General features: G+C 35.4%; 1 protein-coding gene across 1 annotated transcript; it reads right to left on the bottom strand.

Moving 5' to 3' along the window:
* Nucleotides 1-328: 328 nt before the first annotated feature.
* On the bottom strand, nucleotides 329-11977 carry LOC130809719 (uncharacterized). The gene is made up of 19 exons (XM_057675495.1): nucleotides 10220-11977; nucleotides 8146-8231; nucleotides 7626-8012; nucleotides 7401-7484; nucleotides 6920-7300; nucleotides 5992-6052; nucleotides 5616-5760; nucleotides 5347-5447; nucleotides 5049-5276; nucleotides 4635-4882; nucleotides 4298-4522; nucleotides 3988-4209; nucleotides 3855-3908; nucleotides 3669-3734; nucleotides 3432-3575; nucleotides 3273-3326; nucleotides 1974-2033; nucleotides 1203-1595; nucleotides 329-882 (listed from the first exon to the last, which is right to left on the bottom strand). The coding sequence occupies exons 1-19, from the start codon at nucleotides 11559-11561 to the stop codon at nucleotides 721-723; spliced, it is 4443 nt and encodes a 1480-aa protein (XP_057531478.1). The 5' UTR covers nucleotides 11562-11977; the 3' UTR covers nucleotides 329-720.
* Between the last annotated feature and the right edge of the window lie 1240 nt (nucleotides 11978-13217).

Below are 13217 nucleotides of genomic sequence, written 5' to 3'. Positions count from 1 at the left end.
ACCACTATTCTTTGAGAGAAACCTTAGCGTTCAGCAGTCTATGTCCTTACTCCTTAGGGTTCCAAATCTGCAATATTGAATAAAATTGGAATTCAGGTTATCACAGAAAACAAATTAGCACAAAATATTATGGCACTTACCTTCTCGACTCCAATCAAAGCTAAGGCTCCTCAACAGAAACACTGAAATCCATACACACAAACACACACAAAAACATGCACAGATAAAAGGAGGAATGAAGAAAGGAAGATCTTATTCTTACATGATCAGCAACACTAAGATAAGTGAAAATGAGGAAGAAATAAGGAAAATCCGGACTCCGTCAAAATTGGTCAGAATAAAATGTAATTCCTGTATTAATTGGGATGTCTGAGACATTACATCGGAACAACACTATTATATACACTAACTTTACAAAGCACTAGCAGTAGGTGATTTCATCTAACTAGCTTACAGTTACAAGGGAAAGGTAAAAGTTGCAGGAGAAAGACTTCAGACCCCTTAAAACAGATCAAAGATCAAACCTTCACCCACTCTACAATTGCTCTGGGAACAAATATACAACAAATGTTTCCAAAATTTCTCAATTTCAAAGAGAATCCCATGTCACAACGAAGAGCCCAAGCCTCCATCCAGGCATCAATGTGATAACCACAACTGCAACCACATGACCCTCCGGAACAATGTGAGCCACAAATCATTGACCTTAATTTCATCAGACTATTCATCCCCCTCTTCTCTATCAACAGAATCGTGCCCAGCAGGATTCCCATTGGAGAGATAATCAATAGGAACATAAAAATATCCCTTAGGTAGCCGCCGATTTTTAACAGATGCTTGGTCAGAAGTCATTATCAGCTCTTTCTTGAATGTTTCAATGGGCTGCATACATTTCACCAAAAAAAACAAATGTCAAAAGATACACATCAAGATAATATCTCAGGAAGAATAGAACGGTTCAGTGAAGAAAAAAATAAGATCAAGATACTGAAGATTAAATTGTCGCTCTTAACATAGATATATGTTAAGACCATTTCTGCAGGTAAGTAAAACCATTTGTTGATTTTATTGGAATAGTCCCGCCCAAAGACTATAGCAATAGTGCCAACAAAAAGACAAATAAAATACCTCAAGGGCTCTGCAAACACCAATTATATTGTATTATTAAAAAAGCAAGATCACCAGATCTTTTAGTAAAACACCTTTTTGGATTTTGAACTATTATCCATGCTGTGTGGAAAATTCCGACTAGCCAACGCTGCTCTTATAGGAATTTGCTTTCCAGCAAATGAAATCCGTTCCGTAGACTTTGGAGTAGGGACATGGTGAGATGAACTAACTTCTGTCTTTTGATCATTTTCAACTGACAATGGAAGCCTAATGCGCTTTGATGACAATGCACTGTCGACAGTGATGTCCTCAGATCTTTGCATCACATCGCTACATGACATAGAACCATCCACATGTCCCCTGAGAGATGTGGTGGCCGAGTCTGAACTTTCATGTGATGAAAAGGGACGGTGGACAAGCATAGAGAAAATCAACGAGTCCCGTCTTGAAGCAAAAATATCATGGTTGCAAAGAACCAATTCTCGCTGCAATCAACACACAACTGATCAAGAAAAGTAAAATAGGAAATTTGCACTAATTTTATGAATGCATAAAACATCAAATAATGATTCACAACCCAAAAAATGCATACATGACAACAGATTATCAAGCAGAAACAGATAAAAAAAAAAACTGGGAAGATTTCCACTACTTGCATGAAATGAGTAGTGATACTTGAAAAAAATCACTAAACTCATAAGAAACACCAGCAATTTGAAACAAAACAACCTCTATCCATCACACAACCAAGCTACTGCCATCTTAAGCTAGTAAAAGAGGTTTTCAAAGGCAACAACAAATAAAGAAAAAACAGATTGACATTGGCATGCTGCATGAACAAGTAAAATGCATTCTGCAGTTACCTTCAACTTCTCCCGCTTGACTATCCGCTCACAAAGGAGACGTAACTTCTCTAACTCAACCTGACCAAAAAGCACATTGCATCATTATTCAGAAGTTAAATTAGCTGTAAATAAAAACATTTAAATATTATATGTCAGCTATTAATCATAAAGCACAAAGAAACATGCATACAAAATAAAAATCAAGCTTAGAAAGACTACCAAATATACTAAAAAGTCTGTTTACATTAAAAGCCCGACAACAAAACTAAAGATTTCCAAAAAAAAAAAAAAGAAAGTTAGAAAAATAAACATGAATATCATACAGGAAAAGTCTTATCTTGTGCATATTGGGGACACTCTTATGCATAGAACATTAATATTTTAAAATTAGAAGGGGACCCACAAAACAAATTGGCACGAAAAACTCACAGAAAAAATAATCATGTCCTATTGACGGTGGAAGAACCAATAAGTATGGGCTTGCAACACATACAGAAGTTTAGTAATAATTGCAGCAAGCAGTAACCACTGAAATAAATTACTAATTCCAAGTGATTCAAAATTGAGAGGAGAAGGACAGATAGAATGAAATTAAATTTGAAAGATCATTAACAAGCTTGAAAGATACTAGATAATTCAGGTTAAATCACTAATTTTACACAATTGAACACTCAAGAAAAAACCCAGGCACAAACCAAACGAAAGTTGTGACGGACAGATCTATGAGCTGAAGGAACCATAGGAAAATCATAATTAAACCAAACAAAAACTACCCAAGTACAAAATTAATGTAAAATATATTACTCCTGAATCCCGATATCCAAACATAATAGACACGTAGGGTTTTGGGACAACTTTGTGGATTTCAGGTTTGTTGAGTAGAGTTTGCTTAGGAGGATTGTGAGATAGGTTTTGGAATTTAAGAGCATATGAAATTAACCTTTAACTCACCCAAATATGAAACTTCAGCATATATTAGATGAATATACTAATGTGGGAACTCGGTAGCTGTGACAAATCAGGTAGAACATTAGACGGTTTAAGTTAAAAAAACTGGTAATGTAACAAGGGGTGCAATGGTAAATTTACTGAAATGGGGAATGCGACAATTATGTTGGGACATCCAGAAAAGGAAAGTGGCAATTTTTTTTTGGATGGAGGTAGTAGAAAATACATGTGATCAAGTCTGCAACAGATAATCACACAAAAAAAAAGATCCCCACTCTAGAAGGATAATAGACATAAAGTTTAAAGCAAAACGAGACAAAAGGTGTGACAAGCTTGTACGATAACTGCCATATGAAGTCTCCCACTCACCCGATGTTGTTTAACAATTTTTAAGTCCTCGGCTCCATGTTTCTGAGTATCAGCCTGATCACCAAAGTAACAGAGACTTGTCAAATTGATATCATATAAAATATGACATACAAACTACCAAACAAAAAAAAACTTCCAGAATAACAAGTGTGACTCTACTTTTGATCTTTGCTCCAAACTGTGCTTACTGCAATAAGCTTTATGTTGCATCTTGCCTCCACCCATGTACTTGGCATACAGATAGTAGCCATCATTTCTAGCACAGGACGGATGGAATGTAGACTGACAATTTCCATAATTGCACTACACGTATGAAGTACGAACAAAAAAATTTAGCATTCAAAAGCCTCTTAAAAGGTCAAACAAAATTTTGCTGTCAAATAAAAAAATATCAACCTTTATGCAGACACCATATTTCCTAAGGCAGACAGAGCACATGTCATTTCCTTTCTGCATTATATCCTGATAACAAGAGAAGGTTATAAGCTTACATGACTGCTTGAAGAGGAAAAAGCTTTGAATACAAATTAAAGATACAGAAGCAGTAAAGATGAATTGAATTCAAATAGTGTGGTGACCCACCATTCCAGCAATAGGAGACACTTGCCCTCTTCGAAAGGTCAAATCAAACACCCACTACACCAAACAGCAGAAATTCATTATAGCCTTGATCGAAAAAAATAACAAAATGACAAACTGTATCCCAATATTTCACCTCAGCACAGAAAGCATGGACCCATTGACCATTAATTGATTTTCTAAAAGCACCATTTGGAAGCCCACATAATCCACATTCTACACTAGAATTAGGTGTCCCTGATGAATTGTCTAATGAATCTCTGGGAACCGTCAAAGATGGCAATTCTTCACAGAGCTCACAGTACCAGGGACCTGTAGATTCCTTAACACTGCGATAACAATTTAGATGAACAGCAACCTGATAGCCACAAAGACAAAGCAAGATATCAGAGATGACGCAATGAAATACCTCGTCTGGAGGATTTGCAATTCAAAATCAGGCATACCTTACAACTGGAACAGACTAATATAGGATTTAGTAAACTCTCAGAACGTCTGCAAATGTCACATAACTTAGGGTGTTCTTTTGATGCTCCAGAAGTAAAGTGAAACACATCAGAATAAACATCTGATGTAGCCTTGGGAATATCCATGTTTGGAAAGGATGCCTTCACTCGCGGAACAGCAAGCGAAGATAGGCTACCACGAACCTTGGTATTATCCACCTTGACCTGATAAAAACCAAAGATAATGTGTCAATAATACACATGCAAAAAGGGAATTTTTATACTGTTGCCCCAACAGTTGCCAGCGCAACAAACAGCATGGCTTGTAATTAATAACCTCTTGCTGTGAAGATTCATCAACTGCATCCTTCCTCAATGAAGACACTCGAGATGAAGCAGCAGCAGCAGCAGTAGCAGCAGCTAGCACAGCTTGGGCTTCCTTGTGCCTTTTCTCCTTCCTACCTTGCTTCCTTGCTTCCTTAAGCTCATATATGTACTGGTTGACAAGTACGGCATCCCATCTTCGCCTGCGCACTGAATCAATTTCATGTGGCATATCCTTGACAATCTTGCTGATTAGCTGATCTGCACCAAATGATCACCAAATTTATTTGGAATCAAATATGAGTGAACATGGTAAGCAGAAAGCAAAAAAATTAAAAAAAAAAAAAAAAAAAGAGCTTCTGCTGGGCACTTAGGGTGAGTTCAAGAACCCTAAAAAGGCGCAAATATACAGGGGCAATGAACTGACCACTTTGATGCTTCAGAGCAATAGCACTGCACAACAATCGTTGCTGGAAAAAAATCATCTCTCCTTCCATTTCATTTTCTGGAGAAGGATCAAAAATACCCAAATCACCAGTCTTATGCAAGTCCTCGAATTTCACTGCTTCACTGGCATTACCCCAGTCATTACAAACAGGAAGCTTCTGCTCTGTACTCAGGGTCGGCTCCACGGTCGAGTCCAATCCCACATAGCCTACAGCCCAAAATAAGTTAGATTCAACCTTATTTCAGATAGCAAGATAAGCCAAAAGAAAGAAACAAACCATTACAATCAGGAGCTTTCCGGATAAGAAAACTTCGCACTTCATCCAATTTCTTCTGAATGTAAGGATGCACCGACGAATCTATTTTATAATTGATATTTCTGCACAATAAAAAAAGATAATTCAAGCACATAATCACTCAGAGATATTCTTAAACAAAAATGAGGAAAGAAATCATGATATTATATCAAGAAACTTGTCTCGAGAAGTGAGCTTACACAGAATGGAAAACATGCACAAGAAAACTAGTAACCAAAAAAGGGGCTTACCCATCCGAATAACCAGCCATATCTGCAGAAGAACAGGAAGGAGCCTCCTGATCCAAATCCAGCAATGAACTCTTTCCAGAAGAAGTGCCTTCTTCTATTCCATTATTTTCAACACGACATAGGCTATTTTGATTGAGCAAGATACCTGACACAATAAGTCCGATGAGCTAGGAGGGGGCAAGCAAGCAGGAAAAACAGATATTATGCATGTCACTTGGAAAAACAATATAAAAAACTAACGAAACCAATGGTGTAAGCAAAACTAATGATACACAAGCAAACTCATTTGCTGAGAAAGCAAGTAATTGTGTAGTACAATATTATACATGTCACTTGGAAAAGCATAATTTCAAAAACTATAGTAAAATGAACATACTGTCAGTTGTGGGTGAAAGTTCTGTGAACGTATGTTCAAAACCATTGGTCTTGACAATAATCTGCAATGAGAGAATGTAACAATGAAACCACAAGATCAACACATCAAAGAAAATTCAAAAAACTATAGAAGCCAAATTGACTCGTATAATTTGTGGAAGTGTCAACGATACTCCCCGCTGTACAAAAACTTGGACTACACTATCATTTGATTCTCCAAATGTAATGTACTTTGCAAACATTCCAGATAAACATGGTAATCAAAGTGATTGATGATTTGAATACTATCCCAACATAATGGTGTATGTAATAATTTTAAACAATGAACAATCAATAAAATTATGTGGCTGAGCTTTTTTTTAATCAGTATGTAGCTGAAAATATATTAGGCAACTCCTATATGTTCCACCCAAGGTAAAATTATTAAAAATAATCCCAACTATGACTCATTCGCTCAAATAATCCCAAATATTACTTAACTCAAAATAAACCATACAATTGGAGAAACTTTCTCATAATAACCCAAAGACAGTTTTTCACAAAAAATTAGGATTATTTTGAGAAGATGACAAACCAAACAAAAACTCATGCCTACAGGATATCACTGAGAACTTTCCCAGTGACTTTAGGATGGCATAGGATCTATTCAACAATTGTTGCCGGTGAAAAACAAAGCATTCAAAGAATGTCTTCATTTGCCTCATACTTCAAAAAAACGTGGGAATATAGGTTTGTTTGTTTTGAAAACATTGACATTGCATTCAATTCGTCTTCTTTTTACACTATGCTGACAAAATATATGGGCCATCAAAAAGCATGACATACAAAAGGGGGCAACACAAACAGTTCAACATGCCAAGATATAGCCAACTATGAACCAACCAGAACCAAAAAATACCCCAACTAAATGGATTTCATTTAAAATATACCTCTTCTCTCCCATCTACCAAATGTTTACTCAAATTGTCACAATCTGCATTCAAATCTTTATATTCTGATCCTTCATTAGTTGAAACTCTGTTCCCAAGCTTTTTATCGCCCCACGGGAACACATCCTTCGCATCCTTCAACATGTTGATATTTCCAACAGTCCGTCTCCTTGGAGGAACTGATTTAACAGGTAAATCTGAAATATCTAAGCCCCTCACATCACCTGCATCAAAGACATTATCGGTTTTTGCCTCAGCCTTTGAAGGCATAAAACAACTGAGTTTAGCCCTCCAATCCCTTTCAAAAGTATCCATATGAGAATGATCTTTAAGCCACTCTAATATCTTGCATGATAACTCAGGGCTCATGTGATTGCCTTGCTGCAGAAATTTGATTGCCAAACACAATGAGCACAATATAACAAATCAGTAACACAAATCAGTATAACAAAGGTCATTATAAAAATAAAGGGTATATTACAGTGAGCTTTGATGCCAAAGAACTCTCTGACATGCCTATTCCAGTAGAGATCTGCTCCAAAGTAACTTTTCCACGATCCATTAGCTGCATGAAAATTGATGTGAATCTTACAAACTCAACGAACATGAGAACCAAGAGAGATATAAAGATTGAGCCATGAAATCTACAAGCATACAAATAAAGATGGAATCAAGTTGATGAGAAAATGGAGCTATAAACAAGCACCTTCTTCAAGACCAGTCCAAGATCGAGACGACATGATGTCTTGACATCCTCAACAGTGCCTTCTGAGCCCATAGCAATAAACTCCTGTCCATCAGCAGATCCAGCTTTAAACTTTGTGTTGGAGTCTGCATTATTTAGCCCCTTATCTATTTCTCTCAAATTTTCAGTATTACCATCTGAAGATTCCATGTGTAAAGTAACTTTATCACCATTTTTCCAGCCTATTTTGAGCTTCTTTATTTTATTACCCGATGATACTTCTGGTTTAATTAAGGTACCACGTGAATCACTGCTCAAAGCATGACTCTGTTCATTATTCTCCAACAATGCACTCTCAGCAAGATTATAATTTCCCGAATGCTTTGCACAAAAAGCCCGCAGTTCAATCTACATATGCAACAAATTACATGACTTTCATCCAACATTACCTCACTAGTCTATTATAAAAATGATTCCATCAGCAATATTAAATTTGACACTATTCATTTACAACAAATTCAAGAATTTAACGATATCTTACATCATCACAACCAAACTTTCCCCATATCTCGAGTTTGTTTCTTGCTTCCCTCGCACACATAGGATGGAAAGAAGTTCTGCATGATCCTGCACAACAAATCACACCATACATATTTAAGCATCAAAACCAACAAAGACATGTTTTTGCAAGTAAAGCTCTAAAGTGGTACTACAGATCCAGTGTCATCCTAAAAGACAATAGTACTAATAAAACTTCACTTGCAAAATATTAAAAACAAATAACGTAGCTTAGGCATCTAATAGTGTGTACAAACTCCAATCGAAACTTATAAACAATCGAACAAAAAGCTCTTAAGTCTCTAACACACGACGGTTGTGCAGCAGAAGACAAAACTCATAACGAAAAGTTTCTATAATAATTAAGCACAAAAAATCTAGCAACCGATTTCATAAGTCATCCATCCAATAATTTTTGTAATAAATATCAGCTAATTTACAAATAAACTTTTAGTGAAAGAGATTTCACAAATGGAGGAAAGGGACAAAAAAATGGAAGACATATTTTTGAACTGGAACAAAATCTTTTCCAAAGTACGTACATTGGTATTTCTAAAATCTTTCCTTTCAATCCAAAATAAAATGAAATTATTAAAATGATCATAGAGATTCGCCTCAAGAGATGTGCACAAACATCTTCTTTTGCTCTCCCCAAAACCTTCCTCGCTCACCAGTCGCCATCATGTTTCCATTATTTATCATGCTTTTTCTACTCCCCTCTCATACATTCTTTTTATAAAAAAACTCTTCTCATATAGTCTTTTGTTCATCAAGAAAATCAAAAAAGAACTTTGTGATTCATAATCAAAGAACCCATATTACACACAGTTAAGTGGAGAGGGCGCATGACGAGCTAAAATCCAATGTGTAATCTTTCTTGCAGAGCAGGAGCATAATCCCAGATAGGAAGCAACCTTTAAAGATGAGTCTTCAACTTCCAGAAGGAGTTTGAAATGCAGTCAGACAACGACAAATCTAAATATATTTTATATCACCACCCACCCTATCACAAAACAATTATATCTAATCCGGCTAAAAAATCACATATGCGTTATCTCGATGTTAAAAGCTATTGTGATAAATAAATAAGCAACAATTGTCATAAAACTATCCTGGAATTTGAATCAACAAATCAAAAGGAAAAGGCAAACTGGCATGTTTTTCTTTTCCGGTCAAACCACCAAGAGTCTTGCTAATTTAATTCTAGTTTGTAAGCATCTGAAATATATATCATGTAGCTCAATACTTAATCCAAATTAATCCATTTCTTCACATCAAATACTCCCTTCGTTCTTCTCATTTTGCACCTAGTGCAAAATGAAATGAGTAAAACTAGTGGAAAGAGAAATTGGGTTGGAGAATATAACAAAAATAAGTAGAAGATTAAAATGGGTGGTTAATATGGAAAGAGAGTATAAGTTTGCAAATGAGATTACAAGTGAAACCACTGCCAGAAAAAAAAAAGGAAAGGGTACAAATAAGTGGGACAAATTAAAATTAACAGGGGTGCAAAATGAAAAAGACAGAGGGAGTAATGTTGACGATACTATATAGATTTATCGACATAGTTTTACAAAAGCAAACTTGTACTCGTTCCTTTGGCTATATCATCCACAATCATTTGTGGCCCTGTTTTCAGCAAATGCTAACAAATTTCAGTAGAACATCAGATATGAACATACACCTCTAGATATTAAAGCAAGGCAACAATCATATGTCAATAAACATGAACATGATATAACAGCTACTATATTAAGAATGATACTCTTAGCATTTTGTTCACTGCATTGACAGGCTATAGCAAAAAACCAAATAAAATGAGTAAGAGAAAACACTGCACATGAATACACTATGTAAATACCAAGTTTTTATTTGCAAATTTTTGTATACGCCTATTATTATATCAATTCAGAGGAATAAAGTTGCACAATATGCTTTGCTCAAATACTTCAAAATCAAGCTTACACTGACCAAAAAATTCATAAACCACACGTAAAAAGCTTTATTACAGTGAAACAAGAGCATAGCATAATAACTAAACAAGCTACAGAACATACCATCACTGCATCGGACACAAGAACCGACCTTCACTTTGCATAAATTACAAACTAACTTTTCCCGAATATCCTTAATTCCATGGCATAAAACCGGCTCCATCATCCTGGTATCCTCTATGTAAACTTCTGGTATCCACATGCTACAGAACAAGTGAGCAAATTTAACAGACAAGTCATTTCCACTCTCTGAATTCTGAAAGCGTTTCAAAGCGCCTCCCCTACATGGGCAAAGAACACATGGTCTATCACTGCCCAACGCAGCTCCTGATTCATCAATCTTGTACTTGCACCAAGAGCACAACCAAGATCCATCTTTCTCTCCTTGTACACCATAACACTTCTGATGAACGACCACGTTACATGACTTGCAAACAACTAACTGGTTCAGTTGATCCGCTGTGTCACTCATACTACAAACATGGCAAGAGCTAGAACTCCCATCACAAGGCTGCGCAACAACAAGTCTTTCCAACCCTGCAGTCTCACCCAAAAGCTTCCTTTTCTTTGTAGGACGTGTTGTTGTCAACAAAACCCTGTTCCTCGAGCCTAAAACCCATTCTATACTGCTAGATGACGGCAAAGAATACTCAGACAACGGACCCTCATTGAGTACACTCGGACTATCCAAACTGACATTCTCTATCTTCACATCCTCCAACTTATCATTTGCTTTCTCAAACTCCTCCACCTTATCACAGAATGCTATAGCATCTGACATACGCACTTCGACATTCTCTTCTTTACTTACACCAGCGGGAACATCATCATTTTCCACCTTACAAAAGTTATCAGGATTGTTACTATTATTATTGCTACAGCTAATCTTAATACCATTTCCTAAAACTGGGATTTCAAAGCATGAATTATCACCATTCAATAGCGAGCCAAGCGAAGAGAATTGATACAACCACTCAATATCCTGCACTGTAAGCTCCCTAAAGTAATCCTCTAAATTATTCCAAACACTACGACTTTTTGACTTCTCACTCGACCCTTTCCTAGTCGCCTTTGTTTCACAATGCGGCCTCTTATGCTTCCTCCTACTATCAGTCGGCTTCGACAACAAACTCGCCAATCCACAAGGGAGTGTCGCCTCTGTTTTTGCATCAAGATCGAATGGTGAACGCTGGGACAATGATTTAAAAGCCTGAGAATACAAATCCAAACCTAGTTCAACGAGTTCCGAATTCTCCGGCGAAGTCACCGGCTTAGCCACCGGAGTATTATCCGGCAACGGAAATATCTTGTTCACCGGACAAGGCTTCTCCTCCATACCACACCCTCCTTCGGCACCCATACCCATCATCGTCTTGTGTACGAGACATCGGCTACTTTCGGTCATCAAATTCCACCGCTCGAAAATTCCATTTGGCAAACTCACCTTAAACCTAAACCTAAATTTCGCAACTCTTCCAAAAATTAAATCTTTTGCTCCACAGAACACAACGAACGAATTAATAGAAACACAAAACCGATTAAGAGAAGAGAAATATGAAGGAAGAACGAAGAAGAGAAATAAGTTTTCGCGATTTAGGGTTAGGGTTTCCGATATAATTTTTTTAGTGCGTTTTAGGTATCGTGTATGTTATCGTTCGATTTCGCTGTCGAGGAGAAAGAAGGGTTAGCAAAATACAGAGAGAGAAAGTATTTTAGAGCGAGAAAGATAGATTCGTTTTTTTTGCTTGAAAAGGGTAATTTCTCTCTCTAGAAGACGATTTAATCATTTATTGTATTTTTTGAAATAAACTATCAATTAAAATATTGGGAATGTTACAATACACTCTGTTCCATAGTAGTTAAAATAGACCGTGTTAACACGTGGCAGATTATTATTGGAAAAGAGGTCGACGTCGTGTAATAACATCAAACAGCTGTCAATTTTAATTAATTGTTTTTATTTAACATTGAAATTACTGTTTTCGAAGGCGCTAAAAAAGAATGATTTTTTACATTTTAAGTATCCTGCGCCCCTTTTTTTCCTTTTTATTTTTATACAAGATATTATGATATTATTATATTATAAATAATGATATTATAGCCTATACGGCATGTTTGGTACATGGTATTAGAGGGCGATAATGGTAATAAAATTAAGTAATAAAAATTTTGGTTGTATGGATGCCTTCAATGGTAATGTATGGTAATAAAATAAGGTAATGAAATTACCAAAAAGGGCCATTTTTATTACCATCAAACAACCTGGTTTAGGCTGTAATAGTAATGAAGTATTACTGTGGTAATAAAATAAGGTAATGTTGTTTCGAGCTGAAGAAAAAAAAAATAATAAAGAAAAAAAAGGTAATGTATGTAATTATCCAAAAAAATATTATTATTAAAAAAAGAATCATTAGATAGAATAATTTAGATACAATAATGCTTTTAGATACAAATATACAATAATAAAACCAAGAGTCATAACCATTTTTTATTACTAACAACCAAATGCAATCAATGGAATATTATCTTCCGTTACCATTCTTTAGTTATGCACACCAAACAAAAGAATCTTCATTACCAATTCTCATATCCATTCCTTCATTACTATTGCCATTACAACATTTCATTCCTATTACTTCGTTACCATCAACCAAACGGGCCGTTCGTGTTATGCATAAAAATTAAAAGTTTATTTATTGTTAATAATTTTAGTTTTTTAAAAAATTTAATATAGAAATTAAGAATAATAAATATTATTTTTTGTAGTTATTTAAAATTTCCAAGAAAGAATTACCGATAAAATAACAAAATATAATTAAGACTCATATATTTTTAAAGCAAAAATAACAATAAATAACATTAAAAAAATACAAGATTCTTTCTTATATTCCATCCTTATCGTTGTATATATCATTTTCATTAATATTGTGAGATATCCACTATACCATTTAAAATAAAGAGTTTATGTTCTCATAATTATTTTTAGGAAAAAAATAGATATATTTGATAATAAATATAGAGAGAGAAATTGTGTGGATTAAATAAACAAAGATTTTTAATG

Source organism: Amaranthus tricolor, chromosome 4 (assembly GCF_026212465.1).
Source record: "Amaranthus tricolor cultivar Red isolate AtriRed21 chromosome 4, ASM2621246v1, whole genome shotgun sequence".
Taxonomy (NCBI): Eukaryota; Viridiplantae; Streptophyta; class Magnoliopsida; order Caryophyllales; family Amaranthaceae; genus Amaranthus; species Amaranthus tricolor.
This window is presented reverse-complemented; position numbering and strand designations above follow the sequence as displayed.